The 24552-nt window shown below is 36.2% G+C and overlaps 1 protein-coding gene across 1 annotated transcript in view; it reads left to right on the forward strand.

Annotated features, from left to right (window-relative positions):
- BRWD3 (bromodomain and WD repeat domain containing 3) overlaps positions 1 to 24552 on the forward strand; it is a 215542-nt gene that overhangs the window by 54301 nt on the left and 136689 nt on the right. Inside the window, exons 7-11 of the mRNA XM_082715993.1 lie at positions 2819 to 2979; positions 5830 to 6051; positions 10574 to 10674; positions 12581 to 12651; positions 13815 to 13915. Coding sequence (XP_082572119.1) covers positions 2819 to 2979; positions 5830 to 6051; positions 10574 to 10674; positions 12581 to 12651; positions 13815 to 13915 — 656 coding nt within the window. The remainder of the gene's footprint in view (positions 1 to 2818; positions 2980 to 5829; positions 6052 to 10573; positions 10675 to 12580; positions 12652 to 13814; positions 13916 to 24552) is intronic.

Consider the following 24552-nt stretch of genomic DNA (forward strand, 5'->3'; position numbering starts at 1 on the left):
TTTTTTTAAAGATTCTATTTATTTATTAGAGAGAGCTGAGTTGAGAAAGAGATCAAGGGGGAGCGGTCAGAGGGAGAGGGAGAAGCAGGCTCCCTGCTGAGCTAGAAGCTCAATGTGGAACTCTGTCCCAGGAGTCTGGGATCAGGACCTGAGCTACTTAGGCGCCCCCTTAATGATATTCTTATAGATGGTTAGTTTTATATGTGTTTTAAAATATTAAGATTTTGTCATATTTGTTGGATATATTTTCCATTTTTTTTCAATTAATAGTTTTCTTTGTAAAGGAGTCTTAAAAAGTAAAAGCTAATTGGTATAGACTGTAAAGATGCATAAAGTTTTTAGTCATTTTTCCTGATTTAATAGTTTTGACCTGTGGTACTAATGGGATCTCTTAGTGGGGTTAAGAATATACTGTTTATATGCTTAGTTGTATTCCTTTGGCCTTCAAAAAATGCAGGTATTTATTAGAGGAATGATTTCTGGTAGCTTTCTGGTAGCTCTTTATCTCTACCCTGTGTCTTTCACTACTTCTTTTTCCTTATGTTTCTGCTTTTCTTCTTAGAGTTGCTTTTCTGATTACTTTTATTCCTATTGATATTGTTTTTTGTTTTTCTACTTTAAGTAGTGTTTTTTAACTGGGGACAGTTGTCATGTTTTTTGTTTTTGTTTATTACCACCAGTAGACATTTGGCAATGTCTAGAGATATTTTTCCTTGTCACAGCTTAATGGTGGTAGGGTTCTACTAAAATCTAGTGGGTAGAGGCTAAGGAATACTTTTCAGTAGACAGGCCCCACACAGTGAAGGTTCATCAGACCCAAAGTCCAGTATTGCTGAGGCTGAAAAACCCTGCCTTAAAGTAACACACCTTTTCTTCTATCTATTTGAAAAGTATGGGTAGAAAAAAAGCAAAGCAGAAGTGATGGTTGATTGTTTTAAGGAACTAAGAGCAGTAAGAAATGTTTGACTGGTAAAGGAAGATTACTAAGTCCCAAAGTTAATGGTGTCTACTCTTTCCATCTTAGAGTTGTGAAAATTTCTAGAGGTTGGGATGGGGAAAGGTGCCAAAAAGAAATCCTCTGAGCTGGTAGTAGTGATGCTTGTGGGTTTTCTACCATTATTTACTCAGCATCTCACAGTGTTCTATAAATCCTCAGATCTCTATTGTTTGGCATTCAAAGTCTAATTGGTTTTGCTATTCATCATTCATTTTTTGTCATTTTTTGAATTTAAAATGGCCAGTGGATCTGCCTTTGAAAAAAAAAAAAAGACTCCTTTGCTTTTAAGATTGAGATGTGTGAAAACTCCATATTTTTTATTGTGGCATTTTTTTTTAACATGACCCTGACATTTTTTTAAAGATTTTTATTTATTTATTTGACAGAGAGAGAGAGAGATCACAAGTAGGTAGAGAGGCAGGCAGAAAGAGAGGTGGAAGTAGATTCCCTACTGAGCAGAGAACACAATGTGGGGCTCAATCCCAGGACCCTGAGATCATGACCTGAGCCGAAGGCAGAGGATTAACCTACTGAGCCACCCAGGCACCCCTGTTGTGGCATGGTTCTAATTGTTTTAATCTAGCTACAAACCCATTCTTGCCTTAATTTTGCCTTACTTCAACATAAAGCTGTTACCATCTGTACTGTATTATTTATGCACTACAGTAAAATGTCATGTTGTTTCAAGGTAACTTCACGCTTATAAGGATCTTATGTTTTGATTAAAATATAATGTATGGGATGTTAAATATTTTTAGTGTATAAGGGAAGACTGGAGGAATTTCACAGAGCAAGCGGCTGCTTGTAAATCCTTACATGGGGATTAAGATCTCCATTTTAGGTAAGTGAGAAGAATCCAGGTGGCATTTGAAAGAGAACTGGGCAGACTTCTGCTTTATTCTGTTTTTATAAAGGAAATTAATAAGGCAAAACAACAAACAAAAAGAACTATGATGACTTTATATAGGAGATGCAGTTTCAAAAATTTATTGGTAACTAGTGGAGAGTCTACTGTTTCAGAGACCAAAAAATGGAGAACCTATATACAAACTTAGAAAGGATTGTTTGTTACTAAAAGCTTAATGTATTATCATAGCTTCCTTTCTTTTTTCACTGTATAAGTCTTTTTTTTTTAAGATTTTATGTATTTATTTGTCAGAGAGAGAGCACAAGCAGGGGGAGCAGCAGGCAGAGCAGGTAGAGGGAGAAGCAGGCTTCCCATTGAGCAGGGTGCCGGATGCAGGACTCTGTCCTGGGACCCTGGGATCATAACTTGAGCCAAAGGCAGATGCTTAACTGACTTGAGTCACCCAGGCATCCCACTGTATAAGCCTATTACTCTTGAAAGTTTAGAGACAGCTGTGTAGCTGCATATGCAGTGAATAGGTTTGAGGAGGTAGGATAGGAGTTCATACAGTTCCCTATGTAACTTTTAAAATGTATTTATTTAATCAAATGCAGTCTGTATTCTAAAATTCCTTTATGTTATGGTACGATTTACCTATATATTTAAAGTGACAGTGTCTTTGACTATAGTTTACCAAGAAAGGTAAAACAAAAATGTACTTGAGAACCCATAGTAAGGCAAACAGAAAATCAGACTTACGGGATTTAAAAGAAGAGTATTCTTAGTGCTTTGTGGTATTAAACTTGAATTCATAAAATCATGAAATGTATAATGAAACTTAGGCTTTTCACAGGGTAAAATTGCTATGGTCTGTGTACCCTATTTTATCTCATCTTAATACTTATGATTTGACTTTATAAATAACGTTTTGCTTTTAGGTTTTAAGAAGGAATCTTCTATTCTATGTTTTTCAGTGAATATCACCTCTGCCCGGCAATTAACTGGATGCAGTCGCTTCAGCCATATTTTCCCTTCATCTGCTTATCAGCACATTAAGATGCACAAGAGAATTCTGGGGCACTTGTCATCTGTCTATTGTGTAGCATTTGACCGAAGTGGGAGAAGAATTTTTACAGTGAGTTTAAAATTAATGATACTGTAGCATGTTTGCCATTTACTACAGTTGAAGGTAGGCTTCATGGTATTGAATTATGCTTTGTAAGCAATTCATCCTTCTTAGACACATGAATGCAAGGAAAGATGAGTACAAAGATGAGTAAAAAGATAAATTTACAAACAGCGTTGCTGGAGGGGTGGTGGGTGCGGGATGGATAATTGGATGAGGGACATTAAGGAGGGAACTTGATGTAGTGAGCACTGGGTGTTATATGCAACTGATGAATCACCAAATTCTACCTCTGAAACTAATAATATATTATATGTTAACTAATTTGAATTAAAGTAAAATCTAAAAAAAAGGGAATAAATATGTAACTTAAAAAAAGAAATTGAAAATCTTTACTCATTCTATATAAATAAATGGGTGAACTATAATGTTCTCTATGTTTTGGGAAATCTAATTTAAAAAATTAAATCTTAAGAAGGCCTTATATTCTAGAGGTTAATTTGTGTGAAACAAACTTATCTACTCCATTCTATTTCATTTTTGCAAACATTTATTAAAATGCATTTTGCATTTGTCACTTAGTGTAAATGGTGCCTATTCTTCTTAATTAAAATGATTATGTCATTCTTATGGTTGAGTAATTGTACTCCATACACAGTTTGTAACCAAAATTACATTTATTGTGTATATCTTTCTTTTATTTCAGTACTAATATATTTTTTTAAGATTTCATCTATTTTTCTGGGAGAGAGAGCCAGGGGGAAGGGGCAGAGGGAGAAGCATACTCCCGCCTGAGTAGGGAGGGAGCCCATCTCTGGGCTCAATTCCAGGACTCTGAGATCATGACTTGAGCCAAAGGTAGATGCTTAACTGACTGAGCCACCCAAGTGCCCCAATACTAAGTTTTTAAAAAGTTTTGCACATGGGGTTTGAACTCAGGATCCTGAGATTAAGACCTGAACTGAGATCAAGACTTGAACTGAGATCAAGACTTGGATGCTCGACCAACTGAAACACCCAGGCATCCTTAAATCTGGGTTTTTAAAGTTTTATTTAAATTCCAGTTAGTTTCCATACAGTGTAATATTAGTTTCAGGTGTACGATATAGTGATTAGGCGCTTCCAATACATCACCTGGTGCTCATCACAGCAAGCATACTCCTTAATCCTGGTCATATATTTTACCTCTTCCCCCACACCCACCTCCCCTCTGGTAACCATAGGTTTGTTCTCTATAGTTAAGAGTCTTTCTTGGTTTGCCTCTCTCTCTCCTTTTTTCCCCTTTGCTCATTTGTTTTGTTTCTTAAATTCCACATATGAGTGAAATCATATGGTATTTGTCTTTCTCTGACTGACTTACTTTGCTTAGCATTTTATTAACCAGATAATATTGTGGGCTTTTGAGTACAAAATTGTAGCATGCTAATATTTCTAAGAAGGGTTTTAGTCTCACTATTTTAGTAGTAAGTTAACATAGAAGTGTATTTAGTGTCATAATTTTCTTTTTAACTTTCTGTGCTATAGTAAATGAAATAGTTTGCATTTTGGGAACTTATGACTCCTTGGAGTTCATTAAAGACTCTTCCATTGACATTTTCTTAACTCCAAATGCATCACCTAAGTCTTTGGATGTTAATGATCATGATGAGAATGACAGTTGCTATCTTTTTATTTTTTATTTTTTTAAGGTTTTATTTATTTGAGAGAGAGAGGGAAAGAGAACATGAGCAGGGGTGGTGGGGTTGGGGGAAGAGGGAGAGGGAGAAGCAGACCTCCCGCTGAGCAGGGAGCCTGACCTGGGGCTCTGGGCTAGATCTCAGGGCCCTGGGATCATGACCTGAGTTGAAGGCAGACATTTAACTGGCTGTGCAACCCAGATGTCCCATTATCTTTTTATAAACCAGTAATTATGAACTAACTTATTTACTACATTGGAGTAGAATTGCTTTTTACTATTTTTAAAGCTCTTGAAATTATCAATAGGAAGTTCAACTTAACATTTTCAGCAGAGTTTATTAACAAGGACACAAGTTATTGAGAAATGCATGTAGAGTTTAGGCTAAATTTTTAAATATTTGTAGAAAAATATTCAAGGAATCATGATAAAAGGCTGTCAGGCATAAGGAAAGAAATAATGGCAGGGGTACCTGGGTGGCTCAGTGGGTTAAGTCTCTGCCTTCCACTCAGATCATGATCCCAGGGTCCTGGGATCGAGCCCGCATTGGGCTCTCTGCTCAGTGGGGAGCCTGCTTCCCCTCCCCCGCCCCACCTGCCTCTCTGCCTACTTGTGATCTCTCTCTCTCTGTCAAATAAATAAATAAAATCTTTTAAAAAAAAGAAATAATGTCAGATATATTTAATGCCAAATCACTTAAAGTGAGTTTTAATATTTGAGTTGTCAGGATTGGTAGTTTTGGGGAGTTCTTCACAAATTTCATCAGTTTACATAATGCTTTGTCAACGCTGTCATTTGAAGATCATTTATATTTCTTCCTGGATCCATATTATATGGACAGAGGAGATTAGAAAGTAAAGGCTTAGAAGTAACTTAATAAAAATCCTCCCTTTGGGGCACCTGGGTGGCTCAGTGGGTTAAGCCTCTGCCTTCATTCAGGTCATGATCTCAGGGTCCTGGGATCGAGCCCCGCATTTGGCTCTGCTCATCAGGGAGCCTGCTTCCCCCTCTCTCTGCTTCTCTCTCTTCCTATGTGTGATCTCTCTCTCTCTCTTTGTCAAATAAATAAATAAAATCTTAAAGAAAAATCCTCCCTTTGTCATTTTGGCTCTTTTTTTCCGGGAAGAGGGGTGGTGGTGCAAATTTTTGCTTCATTGGGAATCTGTCATTCTGTGTTACTATAGGGTTCAGATGACTGTTTGGTGAAAATTTGGGCAACGGATGATGGACGTCTCCTTGCTACACTCCGAGGGCACTCTGCTGAAATTTCTGATATGGCTGTTAACTATGAAAACACTCTTATTGCTGCAGGCAGCTGTGATAAGGTTGTAAGAGTGTGGTGTCTTCGAACTTGTGCACCAGTTGCAGTCCTTCAGGGACATTCAGCTTCTATTACTTCCATACAGGTAAGAAAAATGAAAAGGTATCACTACCTATGTAATGAGGATGAAAATACTCTCAGTTTTTGTTATTTTGTGTGGATATTATTATAAAGAATGGCAACAGAAAAATGTTCTCTAAGGGCTTTGCCCTACCTTTCTCTGGTATTTTTTAAATTCCTTTTTCATATAAATTTATTGTTTTAGAGATCATTCAAAAATCACTGAATTAGTTTTCCAAATATAGGGCAAGACATTTATCTGACTAGTATTTGTGAAGAAGGGAAAAGACTTACAAATATTGTAAGGAAGCAACACTGATACCTGTTAGGTTGGAAACAGGTTCTAATTTGAATATTGGCATACTTTGTGTTAATACTTAATGCAAGATGTTTGTCAGTCAGATTGTGTGTGTATGGTTTAATGTTAAAATTTTATTCTTTGTTTCAGTGATTTCCTGTTTTAGCTTGATGTTTGACATAAAATGCATTGACTTCTTTTCAATTCTTGTTCACAGAGTGTTTTTACTAAATGTTGATAGTGAAAATCCTGGATACCTCCAAAAATACCTTTAATTTTTTTTTTTTTTCAGTTGCTCTCTTCTTTAATTTTTATTTTTTATAAACATATATTTTTATCCCCAGGGGTACAGGTCTGTGAATCACCAGGTTTACACACTTCACAGCACTCACCAAAGCACATACCCTCCCCAATGTCCATAGTGGTGATGCAACATGGAGGCTTAAGTGGGTAGGAGAAGAATCAATGAAACAAGATGGGATTGGGAGGGAGACAAACCATAAGTGACTCTTAATCTCACAAAACAAACTGAGGGTTGCTGGGGGGAGGGGGTTTGGGAAAAATACCTTTAATTTAAGAAAACTAAGTTGAACTTGTTCTCTTCTTTGTGTTGAGAGCAAAAAGGAATCCTGAAACTATTTTATACTATGGTCAAGGAGACTACTTTTGTGGATGAGATAATTACTCCCATTTACTTTTCTTTGTTCTTTGGTCACTAGAAAGTATGTCCATTAATTTTTGTCTGTTATTTAATTTAATATCACCTGTTTATGAGGAGTTAGCAAGATTTTTTAAAAGATTTTATTTATTTAATTGATAAAGAGAGCACATACAAGTAGGCAGAGTAGCAGGCAGAAGGAGAGTGAGAAGCAAGCTCTCTGCTGAGCAAGGAGCCCAACTTGGGGCTTGATCCCAGGACTTTGGGATCATGAGCTGAGCTGAAGACAGCTGCTTAACCGACTGAGCCACCTAGGCACCTCATGAATTAGGTTTAACGTATATTAGATTTAAATTTTTGATCAATGGAAATTATTTCGTGGACTTTGTTTTAGGTGATTATTTAGTTATTTGTATTTCTACCATCTTATCTGACAAATTATTTCTGGAATTTGGAAGCAACTCTCACATAACATAAAAAAAAACTGCTTATATTGAAAAATGTTTATGATACTGTTTGGCTCCTTCATAGTTTGATTTTCTACTTTCGATCTCATTTCATTTATACGTGGGAAATCCCTAAAGATCCATGGATCTCTATCACATTCTTTCTCTTAGTGATCTCATTAAGTTTCATGGCTTTAGGTTTATCTGTAGGCTGATGATTTTCAAACTTATATTTTTATTCTGGGACCTTTCTTTTAGTTCCATACTTATATATTCAAATACCTACTTGGTACCATCACATAAATGTCATGAATCTCAAATTCAACATATTCAAAATTGAACTTCTGTCTTTCTTCCTCAAATCTACTTTTCCAAGAGCTTTCTTCAACTCAACATACGGCAGTTTTATCCTTTCAGTTGCTCAGAGTAGTCCTCCCTGGCTTTTTTTCTTTCTCTTATATCTCATATCTAACTTGTTAGCATATCATGTTGGCTGTACCCTCAGAATAAATCCAGAATCTGACAAATTATCATGACCTTAATCATTACTATTCCATTTCAAACCATTATCCTTGGTAACCTAGATTATTGAGACAAACATCTAACTGATCTTCCTGCTTCTTCCCTTCCCTCTTTCTTGCCCCAGTCTAACCTCTGCATAGCAAGCTGAGTGATTTTTTAAATGGAAGTTAAATCATTTCACTGGTACTCAGAAACTTCAGTAGCTTCCAAATTCAGATTTAAGTGGAAGTCTAAATGACCCACATTGTAAGGCGTATATTCTCAACCCCTTTCTCTCTTTGAACTCATTGTCTACTACTTGTTTCCCATTTCCATTCTGCTTTAGCTGCTACCTCTCTGCTTTTTTAGATCACTCTATCTACACTGCTGCCTTAGCTTTTTCTGTTTCATGGCCGTGGAATGGCTCTTTCTTGCATAGTCACATGGCTTATTCTTTCCCTTTCTTTTTTTTTTAATTTTTTTTAAAGATTTTATTTATTTATTTGAAATTCAGAAATCACAAGTAGGCAGAGAGGCAGGCAGAAAGAGAGGGGAAGCAGGCTCCCTGCTGAGCAGAGAGCACGATGCAGGGCTCAATCCCAGGACCCTGGGATCATGACCTGAGCTGAAGGCAGAGGCTTTAACCCACTGAGCCACTCAGGCGCCCCTCCTTCCCTTTCTAACCACCTTGTGCAAATTGTCTTTCACAGGGAGACTTTCTCTGGCCATCTTACCATTCTAAAATTTTAAGTTGTTCCCTGCACCAGCACTCTTTATCTCCTCTTAATTTTATTTAGCATTCTATATGTTTTACTTACTCTGGACTAATTAACTGTCTCTCTTAACATCATGGTGTTTATCTTTCCAGATTCTTTTTTGTAAGCAAAATTGAGATAAAATGGTATGATTTCAATAGTGGTTGCCTCTGGATGGTGGGATTATAAGTATCTTTTATTGTTTTCTGTATTTACTAAATTTTCTTCAATAATGATATATTAATTTATATTAAGAAATACAAATACAAATGTTTTATAATCTCTAACACGATTTATTATTTAAAAACAATTCAATTAGACTACATTAATGGGCCAGATACCCCTTTGTGACTGAATTTATTTAAATATAATGGTGATAATAAAGGTTCTAGTGTTTCTTCAAACTTAATAAAATTATAGAGTTTCATATTTCTCATTTGTATAAATCAGTGATCAGCAAATTTTACAGATCAGATAGGTAAATATTTTAGGATTTGCAGGCCATACTACTTAACTGTCTCTGTCACACCTACTTAACTCTGCATTCCAGTGCAAAAGCAGCCATAGGCAGTGTAAGGTGAATTTGTTCCAGTAAAACTTCATTTACAGAAATATACAGCAAGCTGGAATTGGCCTGTAGGCTGTAGCTTGCAGACTCTGCCTATAAATTGTGGATTAAGTTCTCCAATGCAAGCTTCTCTATCTCAGAAAGGAAAGTGTAGGCATGCTACCTGAGTACTGGTTTCTTTACTATATTATCAATTATTAATGGATAACATTAATTGATAATTTTTTATTTAAACTCTAGTCTTTAAGAAGTTATGTGTTTCCAATCAAGAACTGTATAAATGATTTCTAATCTGTAGTGACCATTTTCTTCAGATTTGTGGTCAAAATTTATTCAAACCCTATGCATCTTGATTCTTAATATTTATCTTCATGGTGTTGATTATCTCTATTTGGGATTTTTAAAACTCATGGCATGCAGAGACCCTGGTTTGATTTTCAGCTTTTTCCTGTATCTCAGGCATCAGGAGCCCAGTGGCTCTTCCCTTATCTGTGATTCTTTTCTGAGGATGTATAAAATACTGAGAGTCACAGCTTGAGAATCCTATATGATAAGGCTGTCCATGTTTCATCTAGGGTATTAGTCATCCTTTAAATTGTCAACTTAAGTATATTTTTTAATCTGTTTTTTCCACAATGATATAGTGATTTGACCATTTTACTTATTCTATTATAACAAATGAAAATGATTTAAATTTAAAAAGGACAAAATTTATATCATATGTCATTAAAGCTGGAATTTAAAGTTAAGCATTAATACCAAAATATTTAGATAGTAACTTCCTAGGCATTGATTTTAGAATGGCTTCTGATGCTGTGGTCATAAAAACTATGAAAATTCCACAGTCATTGCTGTTAAACATATATTTAGCAGATTTGTAATGGTTTACCTAGTAACCACCTTGTGATTTTTTTTTTCTCCATTAGAAGTAATGAAATAGTAATCTTTTAAAGTGTGATGTTCAGTACTTTAAAATAGTTATTTGAGATTTTATTTTTAGGTAATCTCTACATTCATAACCCTGAGATCAAGAGTTGCATGCTCTATTGATTGAGCCACCCAGGGACCCCTAAAAGTAATTATTTTTAAGACTAATATATTTAATCCTAAATTTGTTGACTGACTTTTTTTTCTACAGTTTCTTGATATTTTCAATTTTTGTAAGGTATCCATTAATCTAGGAAATTTAACTGATTTCTTGAAATTCTTGATTGAATTTATTTAAATTATTTTTTAAATGATTATAATTTTAGAACATGCTGTGTTTAAAATAAATTTGAACATGAAAGCTTTCTATTTCAATTAGATTTTTTTTTTTTAGTTCTGTCCATCAACTAAAGGCACAACCAGATACCTCACTTCTACTGGTGCTGATGGAACAATCTGTTTCTGGCAATGGCATGTAAAAACAATGAAGTTTAGGTAAGTTTAGAATTGGATTAGAAATTTTGTACAAAATCAATCCTGTTTGTTTTTCTTTATTACCTTGAGAAATTCTTTAGTCCATGTATTTAAGTATAAAATATATGTATGCATGTGTATAAATATGTAAAATACATCTATACCTACTTCAATTAGATGTTAGAGATTTTAGAATAAAATTCTTATGAAACTAGTGTTGAAGAGACTATTTAACTTATACACAAAATTTTTTTAAAGAGTATTTGTATCATTTATTATTCTGGTAAGAAGACTTTGAACTTTTTTCTGTACTGTCATTTGCAAATAGAAGATATTTGCAAATGACAGTACAGACAAAAGGTTGATACCAGGATCTATAAAGAACTCCTCAAACTCAACACACACAAAACTGATAATCATATCATAAAATGGGCAGAAGATATTAACAGTCATTTCTCCAATGAAGACATACAAATGGCTATCAGACACATGAGAAAATGTTCATCATCACTAGCCATCAGGGAGATTCAAATTAAAACCACATTGAAATACCACCTTACACCAGTTAGAATGGCCAAAATTAGCAACATAGGAAACAACATGTGTTGGAGAGGATGTGGAGAAAGGGGAACCCTCTTGCACTGTTGGTAGGAATGCAAGTTGGTGCAGCCACTTTGGAAAACAGTGTGGAGATTCCTTAAGAAATTAAAAATACCGGTTGAGTCCTGATTTAGGACCGAGGATGTGATCTATTCTGGAGAATGTTCCATGTGCACTAGAGAAGAATGTGTATTCATATGATCTCCCTGATATGAGGAAGTGGTGATGCAACATGGAGGCTTAAGTGGGTAGGAGAAGAATAAATGAAACAAGATGGGATTGGGAGGGAGACAAACCATAAGTGACTCTTAATCTCACAAAACAAACTAAGGGTTGCTGGGGGAGGGGGTTTGGGAGAAGGGGGTGGGATTATGGACATTGGGGAGGGTATGTGCTTTGGTGAGTGCTGTGAAGTGTGTAAACCTGGTGATTCACAGACCTGTACCCCTGGGGATAAAAATATATGTTTATAAAAAATAAAAAGTTAAAAAAAAAAAAAAAAGAAATTAAAAATAGAGCTTCCCTATGACCGTGCAATTGCACTCCTGGGTATTTACCCCAAAGATACAGATGTAGTGAAAAGAAGGGCCATCTGTACCCTAATGTTTATAGCAGCAATGGCCATGGTCGCCGAACTGTGGAAAGAACCAAGATGCCCTTCAATGGACGAATGGATAAGGAAGACTATGGAATAGTATGCCTCCATCAGAAAGGATGAATACCCAATTTTTGTAGCAACATGGACGGGACTGGAAGAGATTATGCTGAGTGAAATAAGTCAAGCTGAGAGAGTCAATTATCATATGGTTTCACTTATTTGTGGAACATAACAAATAACATGGAGGACAAGGGGAGATGGAGAGGAGAAGAGAGTTGAGGGAAATTGGAAGGGGAGGTGAACCATGAGAGACTATGGACTCTGACAAACAATCTGAGGGTTTTTAAGGGGCAGGGGGTGGGAGGTTGGGGGAGCCAGGTGGTGGGTATTAGGGAGGGCACGGATTGCATGGAGCACTGGGTGTGGTGCAAAAACAATGAATACTGTTATGCTGAAAAGAAATAAAAAATTAAAAAAAAGGCTTTGAACTTCTTAATGGTAGTAAGTTATGTGGTAATATGTAAAGTTATAATAATAATACTGGTATCTTAATGTATATTTGCAAGGTTTAATGTATTTTTAACCCAAATGATGGCAATAGTACTGACTACTTCAGTTGTGTTTTTTATAATGCTGATGTTAAATCTGTCAATATGTAGCAGTGTGCAAAGATTCTTGTATGTTAAATGAACATGATGGAAAATACAAATGTCTTAACTTTTCCCTTAGAGATCGCCCAGTGAAATTTACGGAGAGATCCAGACCTGGAGTTCAGATATCTTGCTCATCTTTCAGTTCTGGTATGTGTAAAAATTGAAAGTTTCAAGTACCCAAAATACTAAATGATCCAGTTGTAAAAGATATATGTTTAATTTTGTGGAGAAAAAGGTATATGTTTTTTAATAGAAACATACCCAAAATGTGAACCATATGATATAATAGATGGACCTTTGTGGATTTTAACTAACATGTAATAGCTTTTGAAGGTTTTTTTTTTATTTTTCTAATATGTTTTTATATAAATCAGAATTTGGTTGGTAAAAAGTACAGCTCTCCCCCCATACACACACAGTTCAACATTAAAATCCTGACCTGATGTTTCAGAAAATATATACTGTAGTTCCATATAGAAGTCACTTTTACAGTGTGTAAAGGTTGCTTTTCTACTGCTAAGAATTATATGCTAGTTGACCTTTTCTTTCATTGTGGTAAATTTAACATAAATTTTACTATTTAAAAAAAAAGATTTATTTATTTGAGACAAAGAGAGGGAGAGTGCACACATGTGCCCATGAGCACTTGAGTTGGGGAAGGGACAGAGGAAGAGACTCTCAGGCAAACTCCATGCTGAGCATGGATATAGGGCTCAATGTCTGGACCACAGATCATGACCTGAGCTGAAACCAAGAGTGGCACACTCAACTGACAAAACCACCCAGGTGCCCCTTAAATTTACTATTTTAATAACTATTTTTAGGTGAGTAGTTTTTTGACATTAAGTATATTCACAATGTTTTTGATATATTACCACCTTCCATCTCTAGAATTTTTTCATAATCTAAAAAGTGGTTGAGTTTTTAGGTTACACCATGATAGCCACTGTAAAGAGAACTGTAGCTATAGGTCATTTTATAAAAAAATTTTGAGCGTTAGGATTTTGCATAAATTATAAAGAATTCCTCAAGGCTCTGACCTTTAATGTTTATTATTCAAAGGCCTGTATTTAGTGTATAGTTGTTGGATTTTTATTGGGTGAGTGGTATAGTTGTCCTTTAAATACTTCTCCTGAATTTTATGTATTTTTCTCTGAAATTTTATGTCTTTAATGATTAGAAGATAACCTGTCTTTAATGATAAGATATCCTCTTATTAATATAAGGTAGCATATAACTAACTAAGAAGGCAATTAAAAGGTTTTTTAAAGTTACTTGGTGTAATGTTTGCTTGTTTTTTAATCTTCCAGGTGGTATGTTCATTACAACAGGTAGCACTGACCATGTGATTAGAATATATTATTTGGGTTCTGAGACCCCTGAGAAAATTGCTGAATTAGAATCACATACGGTAAGAGCAAAATGAGAAACTTAAGTATGTTGCTTTCTTTTTTCATATCTCTGGAAAGTTGGTTTTATTTCTTCTTTTCTGATCTGTACCTTAATTAATATATATTGGTGCTGAAATCTACATGGTAAGATATCTCGGTAGTAATGAAGATCAGTGTGAAATTCTGGATTTAGTATGGCTGTAGTATATAAAACAAGTTCTATTTGATTACATAGAAAGGAAGAAAACACATATTATAGTAACAGTTAATGAAAATCCTCTTTGAGCCTGCTGTATTCAATTAATTATGTGAGCTGTTTGTTACTTTAAAATTACATACTTTTTTAAAATAAATAAACCATATTCTCTTTAGTAGCATGTATTGGTGATGCTCAAATATGACCAATCAGTTGTTCTTAGGCATTTACAATATACATACTTTTTAAAAGACACATTGAAAAATGGTGGCCTAGAAGGATCCTGAAACTACCTCCTTCTATGAACACAACAAATCTGCAGCTATATATGGGACAATTCCCTCTGAAAAGGACCTGAAAGCTAGGTAAACAGTGGCTCTACAACAAAGCATAAATGGACCACATTGAGAAGGGTAGAAGAGGTAGAGATGTGGTCCTTCAAAAAAACTCCACCTCAGGAGCAGCAATCCACAGTTGGGAGTGATCTCATAATACGGAACTTGTTCTTGTGGAGCAAGTTATTTATGTCCCACATCAGACACCCCAACCGTTGGGACCTACAGTGGAGAAATGAGCCCCCAAAGCATCTGGCTATAAGAACCAGTGGGGCTTACTTCTAGGAGAATTGTAGGGAATGAAAAATATACTCTTAAAGGGTCCTGCACAGACTCACTTGCCATGGGACTCAGCTCAAAAACAATAGTTTGCAAGGCAACTAGACTCTATGTGAAGGAGACTCCTTTGCTATTCTTAATGCATCTGCTGGAGAAGCAGGAACCTCTTGGGACTCTCTCCAGGGGCAGAAGTGGGCACCATTTTTGGATTCTCCTCCCTTGTTGGTGATGGTGTAGATGGGCACTGTTGGGAACCCCTCCTTTAAGTCTTTAAGTCCACTAGCTTCAATGGGAGCACCCTACCCATGCATTCTGCAGCTGTGGCCTATCCCACCACAACCAGGTGGGCTGAGTACCCCACCCCCATACCACATTTACAGCCTGCCTGCCATAGTTGGTGGGCATGCACACCCCACACAGGACACCCCTTGACCACCTGGCTCTAGAGGCCCAGGATATTGTTTCTGGATCCAATGTGTTTGAAGAAGTTAAAGAGACAGTTTTTGACAGGCTATCATACCCAGGGAATTGCACAACTAAGACTAAAATACACCCCTGTTCTTGATATGAAAAAATTCCTATTTTTTTTTGTCATGGGGGCAGCTCACACATCCAGAGGCTATAGAAAGGCTCTCAGGGCACATGGGCAGGGGTATTCACTATATTGGAACCCTCACTTGGCATTATCTTGACATCATTGTAGCTCACTGATACCTCACAGAAAGGACGTTATACACACGTCTAAATCTATGATTTTTGCAACTATTGTGCAGGGACACCTCTGGAATTGGTCTGGAAGTCAACAGGTTTTATGATTGTGGACCCAAAGACTACATATTTGCATATCTTAAGAATATATTGCCTGATAATCTGTCTTAAAATTAGCCTGAAACTAGACACTGTCTTGAGATCCCTTCCTTGGCATACCCTCAACAACTGAGACCTATCAAGAACAAATTGTGCTACTTATAGACAATCTCAGGGGTATGAGAAACAGCCATAAGCTAGGCCATGGTTGAACTGATAAGATTTATCTCCAATGCAAGATCACACTATATAATTTCATTTATATGTGGAATCTAAAAAGTAAAACCAATGAACAAAAAGCAGAAGCAGACCCATAAATGCAGAGAAGAAGCTTGTGATTGCCATCCGGGAAGGAAGTAGTGTAATTGGTAAAATGGGTGAAGGGGATGAGAGATACAGGTTTTCAGTTATGGGATAAATAAATCATAGGGTAAAAATTACCAAATAGGGGATGTAGTAAGTCATATTTTAATAGCAGTATATGGTGACAGACAGTAGTTATACTTCTGGTGAACATAGTATAATGTGTAAACTTATCAAATTACTATGTTGTACACCTGAGATTAATATAACATTGTGTGTTAGCTATAATTAAATTTTTTTAAAGAGGAAAGGTAACTATTTTACCTAACACATAGAAACATAAATGGAGTCAAGCAAAATGAGCAGACAGGTATATGTTCCTGATGAAAGAATGAGAAAACCTCAGAAAAAGACCTTAATGAAGTAGAGATAAGTAATCTCCCTGATAAAGAATTCAAAGTAATGGTCATAAATATGCTTACCAAACTCAGGAGAGGAATGGATGAACACAGTGAAAACTTCAACAGAGAGATATAAACCACAAGAAAGTAACAAAGAGAAGTCACAAAGCTGAAGAATACAATAAGTGAAGTGGTAAATATACCTAGAGGGTTCAATGGCAGAATAAACAAAATAGAACAGATGAGCAACATGGAAGACAAGACATCAGAAGTACCAAGAATAGGAAAAGGGGAAAAAAATAGAAAAATTAAGATAGTTTAAGGTACATACTAGACAACATCTAGCAGAATAACATCTGCATTATAGGGAGTCCCAAATGAAGACAGAAGAAAAAGCAAAAAAGGTAGAAAACTTATTTCAATAAATTATGGCTAAAAATTTCCCTAATGTAGGGAAGGAAACAGATATTCAGTTCCAGGGAGCCCACAGAGTTCCAAATAAGAAAAAAAGAGTTCTACATTAAAGAACATTCAAGGGGCGCCTGGGTGGCTCAGTGGTTTGGGCTGCTGCCTTCGGCTTGGGTCATGATCTCAGGGTCCTGGGATCGAGCCCCGCATCGGGCTCTCTGCTCCGCAGGGAACCTGCTTCTCTCTCTCTCTCTCTCTCTCTCTCTGCCTGCCTCTCTGCCTACTTGTGATCTCTGTCAAATAAATAAATAAAATCTTTAAAAAAAATAAAGAACATTCAATTTAAAATGTTAAAGATTAAAGAGAATCTTAAGAGCAGCCAGAGATAAATGAATTGTTGCATTAAAAGGGCCCCCACAGGGGTGCTTGGGTGGCTCAGTGGGTTAAAGCCTCTGCCTTCTGCTCAGGTCATGATCTCAGGGTCCTGGGATCAAGCCCCACATCGGGTTCTCTGCTCAGTGGGGAGCCTGCTTCCTCTTCTCTCTCTCTCTACCTGCCTCTCTGCTTACTTGTGATCTTTCTCTCTGTCAAATAAATAAATAAAATATTTTAAAAAGGGCCCCCATAAGCCCATCAGCTGATTTTTCACTGGAAACTTTGTAGGTCAAAAGGGAGTGGCATGGTATGACATGGTATATTGAAGGTGCTGAAAGGAAAAAAAAAAAACAAAACAAGAAAATGTCCAACCAAGAATCCTACTTGGTAATATTATTCAGAATTTAAGGGGAGATAAATAGTTTTCCAGACAAGCAAAAAATAAATGAACTTGTCAAAATTAAAACAGTCATAAAAGAAATGTTGGAGAAGTGAGTTGGGGGGAACTGGAGGGGAGACAAACCATGAGAGACTGTGGACTCTGAGAAACAAACTGAAGGTTTTGGAGGGGTGTGGGGGTAGGGAGAGCCTGGTAGTGGGTATTGTGGAGGGCATGTATTACATGGACCACTGGATATGGTGCATAAACAATGAATTTTGGAACACTGAAAAAAAATTAAATCTAAAAAAAAATGTTGAGATAACTTTTTTCAGAAAAGAAAAGGAATTAACTAGTAATAAGAAATTGTATGAAAGTAAAATATCTCACTGAAAAAGACAAGCATGTATTAAAGATAGGGGATTAAACATATATAAAGCTAATATGAATTTCAGAACAAAAAAAGTGTTAAAATTATATAGTAATTGTTACAGGGATACACAAAATGAAAAGTTTTATTTATTAAATCTTTTCTTTTTTAGTTTTAAATTTTGTTGCTTAACCGTGTTTTATTAGTTTCAGCTGGACAATATAGTGATTCAGCAATTCCATACATCACCTGGTGCTCATCATGAAAAGTGCCCTCTTTAATCCCCATCACCTATTTAACCCATTCCCCCAAAACTCATCTGGTAACCATCAGTTTGTTCTCTATAAGTAAGAGTCTGTTTCTTGATTTGTCTCTTTCTTTCCCTTTGCTCCTTTCTTTTGCTTCTTAAATTCCACGGGTGCATGAAAACATAACGGTATTTGTCTTTCTCTGACTGCCATTTCACTTAGCATTATACTCTGTAGCTCCATCCATGTCATCACAAATGACAAGATTGCATTCTTTTTAAAAACTGAATAATATCCCATTGTCTGTATTCTTCTTTATCCATCAATTGATGCACATGTGTGTTGCTGCATGTGTCTTGGCTATTGTAAAAAAATGCTGCTATAAAAATATGGATTCATATATCCCTCTGAATTAGTGTTTTTGTATTCTTTGGGTAATTACCCGGTATTGCAGTTGCTGGATCATAGGGTAGTTTGACTTTTAACTTTTTGAGGAACCACCATACTATCCAGAGTGGCTGCACCCAGTTTGCATTCCTACCAACAGTGCAAGATGGTTCTCCTTTCTTCATATCCTCACCAACACCTTTTTTTTCTTGTGTTGTTGATTTTAGCCATTCTGGCAAGTATGAGGTGATATCTCATTGTAGTTTTGATCTGAATTTCCCAGATAGTAAGTGATGATGAACATCTTTTCATGTGTCTGTGGGCCATCTGTATGTCTGTTTTTGGAAGACTATTTCTTCTGTCCATTTTTTAACTGGATTATTTGATTTCTGAGTGTTGAGTTTTATATGTTCCATATATATTTTGGATACTAACCTTTTATCAGATATGTCCTTTGCAAATATCTTCTCCCATTGCTTAGGTTCCCTTTTAGGTTTGTTGATTGTTTCCTTCATTGTGCAGACACTTTTTATTTTGATGTGCCCCCAGTAGTTTATTTTTGCTTTTGTTTCCCTTGCCTCAGGAGATATATCTAGAAAGAAGTTGTTATGGCTGAGTCAAAGAGATTACTGCCTCTGTTTTTTTTCAGGATTTTTGATGGTTTCCTGTCTCACATTTAGGTCTTTCATCCATTTTGAATTTATTTTTGTGTGCAGTGTAAGAACGTGGTACAGTTTCTTCCTTTTGCATGTGGCTATCCAGTTTTCCTAACACCATTTGTTGGAGGGACTCTCTTTTTCCTGTTAGATATTCTTTCCTGTTTTTATTTTAAAGATTTTATTTATTCATTTGACGCAGAGAAAGATATAACAAGTAGGCAGAGCAGCAGGGAGAGAGGGGGGAAGTAGGCTCCCTGCTGAGCAGGGAATCAGATGTGGGACTCGATCCCAAGACCCTGAGATCATGACCTGAGCCAAAGGCAGTTATTAACCCACTGAGCCACTCAGGTGACCCTTTCTGTGTTTCTAGATTAATTGGCCATATATTTGTGGGTTCATTTCTGGGATTCCTGTTCTTTTCTGTTAATATATGTGTCCATTTTTGTACTACTACCATACTGTTCTGATCACCATAGCTTTGTAATATAATGTGAAGTCCAGAATTGTGATGCCTCCAGCTTTGCTTTTCTTTTTCAGGATTGCATTGGTTATTCAAGGTATTTTGTGGTTCCCTACAAATTTTTGGATTATTTGTTCTAACTCTGAAAAATGCTGGTGGTATTTTGATAGGGATTGCAGTAAATGTGTAGATTACATTGGGTGGAATAGACATTTTAACAATATTCGTTCTGATCCTTGAGCATGAAATGTCTTCTATTTCTATGATCCTCAGTTTCTTTCATCAGTGTTTTATACTTTCCGCAGTCTAGGTCTTTTACTTCTTTCGTTAGGTTTATTCCTATGTATCTTATTATTTCTTGTGCGATTATAAGTTGGATTGAATCCTTAATTTCTCTTTCTGCTGCTTTATCATTAATGTATAATAATGCAACAGATTTCTTATGTTGATTTTGTATCCTGCAGCTTAACTAAATTTATTTATCAGTTCTAGCAGTGTTTTTTTTTTAAAAGATTTTATTTATTTATTTGATAGAGATCACAAGTAGGCAGAGAGGCAGGCAGAGAGAGAGGGGGAAGCAGGCTCCCCGCTGAGCAGAGAGCCCGATGTGGGGCTCGATCCCAGGACCCTGAGATCATGACCTGAGCCGAAGGCAGCGGCCTAACTCACTGAGCCACCCAGGCGCCCCAGTTCTAGCAGTCTTTTGGTGGTGTCTTTGGTTTTTTTTATATAAAGTATCATGACAACTGGAAATGGTGAAAATTTGATTTCTTCTTACTGATTTGGATGCCTTTTATTTCTTTGTGTTTGATTGCTGTGATCAGGACTTCCTGTACTATGTTAACAGTGGTGAGAGTAGACAATCCCTATCTTGTTTCTGAATATAGAGGAAAAGCTCTCAGTTGTACCCCATTGAGGATGATGTTAGCTTTCCGTTTTTCTGTATATGGCCTTCATCATGTTGAGGTATGTTCCCTCTAAACCTACTTAGTTGAGGGTTTTTATCATGGATTCTGTACTTTGTCAAAAGCTTTTTTCTGTTGACCGTTCAACAGATGTTCAACACATGATTATTATCTTTTATTTATGTGATGTGTCACGTTGATTTATTTGCAAATATTGAACCACCCTTCCAACCCAGGAATAAATTCTACTTTGTCTTGTTAAATGATTTTATTAATGTATTGATGAATTTCGTTTACTAGCATTTTGGTGAATATTTCTGAATCTCCATTCATCAAGGATCAGCCTGTCATTTGTTTTTAGTGGTGTCTTTTATCTGGTTTGGTATCAGGGTAATGATGGCCTCATAGAATGAATTGGGAAGTTTATATTGGAATTGTTTGAGAAGAGGAGGTATTAACTCTTTAAGTATTTGGTATAATTTACCTGTAAAGCCCCTTGGTCCTAGACTTTTGTGGCTGGGAGTTTTTTTAATTACTGACTCATTTTCTTTGCTGGTTATTGGTCTGTTCAAATTTTATGTTTCTTGGGGCACCTGGGTAGCTCAGTCATTGAGCGTCTGCCTTTGGCTCAGGTCATGATCCTGGGGTCTTGGGATTGAGCCTCACATTGAGCTCCTTGCTCAGTGGAGAGCCTGCTTTTTCCTCTTCCTCTGCTGCTCCTTCTGCTTACTCGTTTTCTCTCTTTCTCTCTCTCTCTCTCTGTCAAATTAAATAAATAAATAAATAAATAAATAAGATCTTAAAAAATGTATGTTTCTGCGTGTTTCAGTTTGGTAATATATTTATTGAATTTATCCATTTCTTACATGTTGTTCAATATGTTGGCATATTGTTTTTCATTATATTCTCTTATAATTCTTTTTATTTCTGTGGTATTGGTTATTTCTCCTTTCTCATATGGGATTTTATTTATTGGAGCCCTTTCTCGTTTTTTTCTTGAGTCTGGCTAGAAGTTTATCAGTTTTATTAATTTTTTCAAGAAACCAAGTTCTAGGTTTTATTGATCTGTTCAGTTGTTTGTTTTAGTATCTCTGTCATTTATTACTGCTCTACCCTTTTTATTGCCTTCTTTCTACTGGCTTTACATATAGTTTGTCCTGCTTTTTCTAGCTCCTTTAGATGTAATGTTAGGTTGTTTATTTGGGTTTTCTCTTGCTTCTTCAAGAAGGCCTATATTGCCACAAACTTTCCTTTTACAATCACCGTTCTGTGCCAGGGATTTTGCACTGTTGTATTTTCATTTTTATCTGCTTCCATGTATTTTTAAATCTCTTCCTTTGTTTCCTCTTTGACCTATCATTGTTGAGTTAACATGTTATTTAATCTCCACTTATTGTACTCTTTCCAGATTTTTTATTGTAATGGACTTCTAGTTTCATAGTATTCTGGTCAGAAAAGATGCATGGTATGAATTTCATATTGTTTAATTTGTTGAGGGTGTTTTGTGGGATGATATGTGATCTATTCTGGATAATGTTCCATGTACACTTGAAAAGCATGTGTATTTTGCTGTTTTAGGAAGGAATGTTCTGAATATATCTGTTAGATTCATGTGTTCCAGTGTGTCATTTAAAGCCATTGTTTCCTTCTTGCATTTCTGTTCAGATAATCTGTCCATTAACCTAAGTGGGGTGATAAAATTCTGTACTATAATTGTATTATTGTCGGGGCACCTGAGTGGCTCAGTGGGTTAAGCCTCTGCCTTTGGCCTCTGCCCGCGTCGGGTTCTCTGCTGAGTGGGGAGCCTGCTTCCTCCTCCCTCTCTCTCTGCCTGCCTCTCTGCCTACTTGTGATTTCTCTCCGTCAAATTAAAAAATAAATCTTAAAAAAATACTCTTTATAATTGTATTATTGTCAATTAGTTCCTTCATAATTGTTTATTAACTGTTTTATATATTTGTGTGCAGCTATGTTAGGTGCATAAATCCTTATAATTGTTATATTTTCTTCTTGGATTTTCTCCTTTATTATTATATAGTGTACTTCTTTGTCTCTTGTTAGTCATTTTATAGTGTCTTTTTTTTTTTTTTTTTTGCCCTGGATTACCGTGCATTTTTATTTATTTACTTATTTGTTTGTTTGTTTTTGTTAGCCACCATACACTACATTATTAGTTTTTGATGCAGTGTTCCATGATTCATTGTCTGTGTATAACACCCAGCGTTCCATGCAATACATGCCCTCCTTAGTACCCATCAGCGGGCTAATAAACCATCCCTCCACACCCCTGCCCTCTAAAACTCTCAGTTTGTTTCCCAGAGTCCATAGTCTTTCATGGTTTATCTCCCTCCTGATTCCTCTCTCCCTTCATTTTAACCTTCCTTCTAATGTCCTCCATGCTATTCCTTATGTTCCACAAGTAAGTGAAACCATATGATAATTGACTGTCTCTGCTTGACTTATTTCAGTCAGCATAATCTCCTCCAGTTCCATCCACATTGATGCAAAAGTTGGATATTCATCCTTTCTGATGGCTGAGTAATATTCCATTGTATATATGGACCACATCTCCTTTATCCATTTGTCTGTTGAATGGCATTTCAGCTCTTTCCACAGTTTGGCTATTCTGGACATTGCTGCTATGAACATTGGGGTGCATGTGTCCTTTCTTTTCACTACATGTCTATGTTTGGGGTAAACACCCTGTAGTCCAGTTGCTGGGTTGTAAGGTACCTCTATTTTTAATGCCTTGAGGAACCTCCATACTGTTTTCCAAAGTGGCTGTACCAGCTTTCATTCCCACCAACAGAGTAAGAGGATTCCCCTTTCTTCACAACCCCTCCAACATTTGTTGTTTCTTGCCTTGTCAATTTTTGCCATTCTATGTGGTGTGAGGTGGTATGTCAGTGTGGTTTTCATTTGAATTTCCCTGATGGCTAATGCGGATGAACACTTTTTCATGTGTCTGATAGCCATTTGTATGTCTTCTTTGAAGAAGTGTCTGTTCATGTCTTCTTCCCATTTTTTGACTTGATTATTTGTTTTTTGAGTGTTGAGTTTTAGAAATTCTTTACAGATCTTAAATATCAGCCCTTTGTCTGTAGTGTCATTTGCAAATTTCTTCTCCCATTCCCTGATTGCCTCTTGGTTTTGTTGACTGTTTCCTTTGGTGGGCAGGAAACTCGATGAAGCCCCAAAGTTCATATTTGCTTTTTTCCCCCTGTCTTGAAAGAAGCTGCTGTGGTTGATGTCAAAGATGTTACTGCCTATGTTCTCTTCTAGGATTTTGGTGGATTCCTGTCTCATATTGAGCTTTCATCCATTTAGAATGTATCTTTGTGTATGGTGTCAGAGAATGGTCGAGTTTCCTTTTTCTGTATATAGCTGTCCAATTTTCCCAGCACCATTTATTGAAGAAACTGTCTTTTTTTCCATAGGATACTTCTTCCTGCTTTTTTGAAGATTAGTTGACCATAGAATTGAGGGCCCATATCTGGGCTCTATATTCTGTTCCATTGGTATATGTATCTGCTTTTGTGCCTGTACTATGCTCTCTTGGTGATCACAGCTTTGTAATATAGCTCGAAATAAGGAAGCATGATACCCCCAGCATTGTTTACTTTTTCAGCATTTCCTTGCCAATTTGGGGTCTTTTCTGGTTCCATACAAATTTTAGGATTTTTTGTTCCAGCACTTTGAAAAATGCTGTTGGTATTTTGAACAGGATGGTGTTGAAAGTATAGGCTGCTCCATCAACATTTTAACAAAATTTATTCTTCCGATCCATGAGCGTGGAATATTTTTCTTTGTGTCTTCCTTGATTTCTTTGTATCTTCTTTTGATTTCTTTGTGTCTTCCTTGATTTCTTTCAGGAGTATTCTGTAGTTCCTAGAGTATAGATCCTTCACCCCTTTAGTTAGGTTTATTCCAAGATATCTTGTTTTTGGTGCGATTGTAAATGCAGTTGATTCTTTAATTTCTATTTCTGCAACTGACTGCTGTGCATTGATTTTGTGTCCTGCCACATTACTGAATTGCTTTGGGGGTGGAGTCTTGGGTTTTCCATATAAAGTATCATGTCATCTGTGTGGGGAGAGAATTTGTTTGACTTCTTTGCTAGTTTGAATAACTTTTATTTCTTTTTG

Source organism: Mustela nivalis (assembly GCF_964662115.1).
Source record: "Mustela nivalis genome assembly, chromosome: X".
NCBI lineage: Eukaryota > Metazoa > Chordata > Mammalia > Carnivora > Mustelidae > Mustela > Mustela nivalis.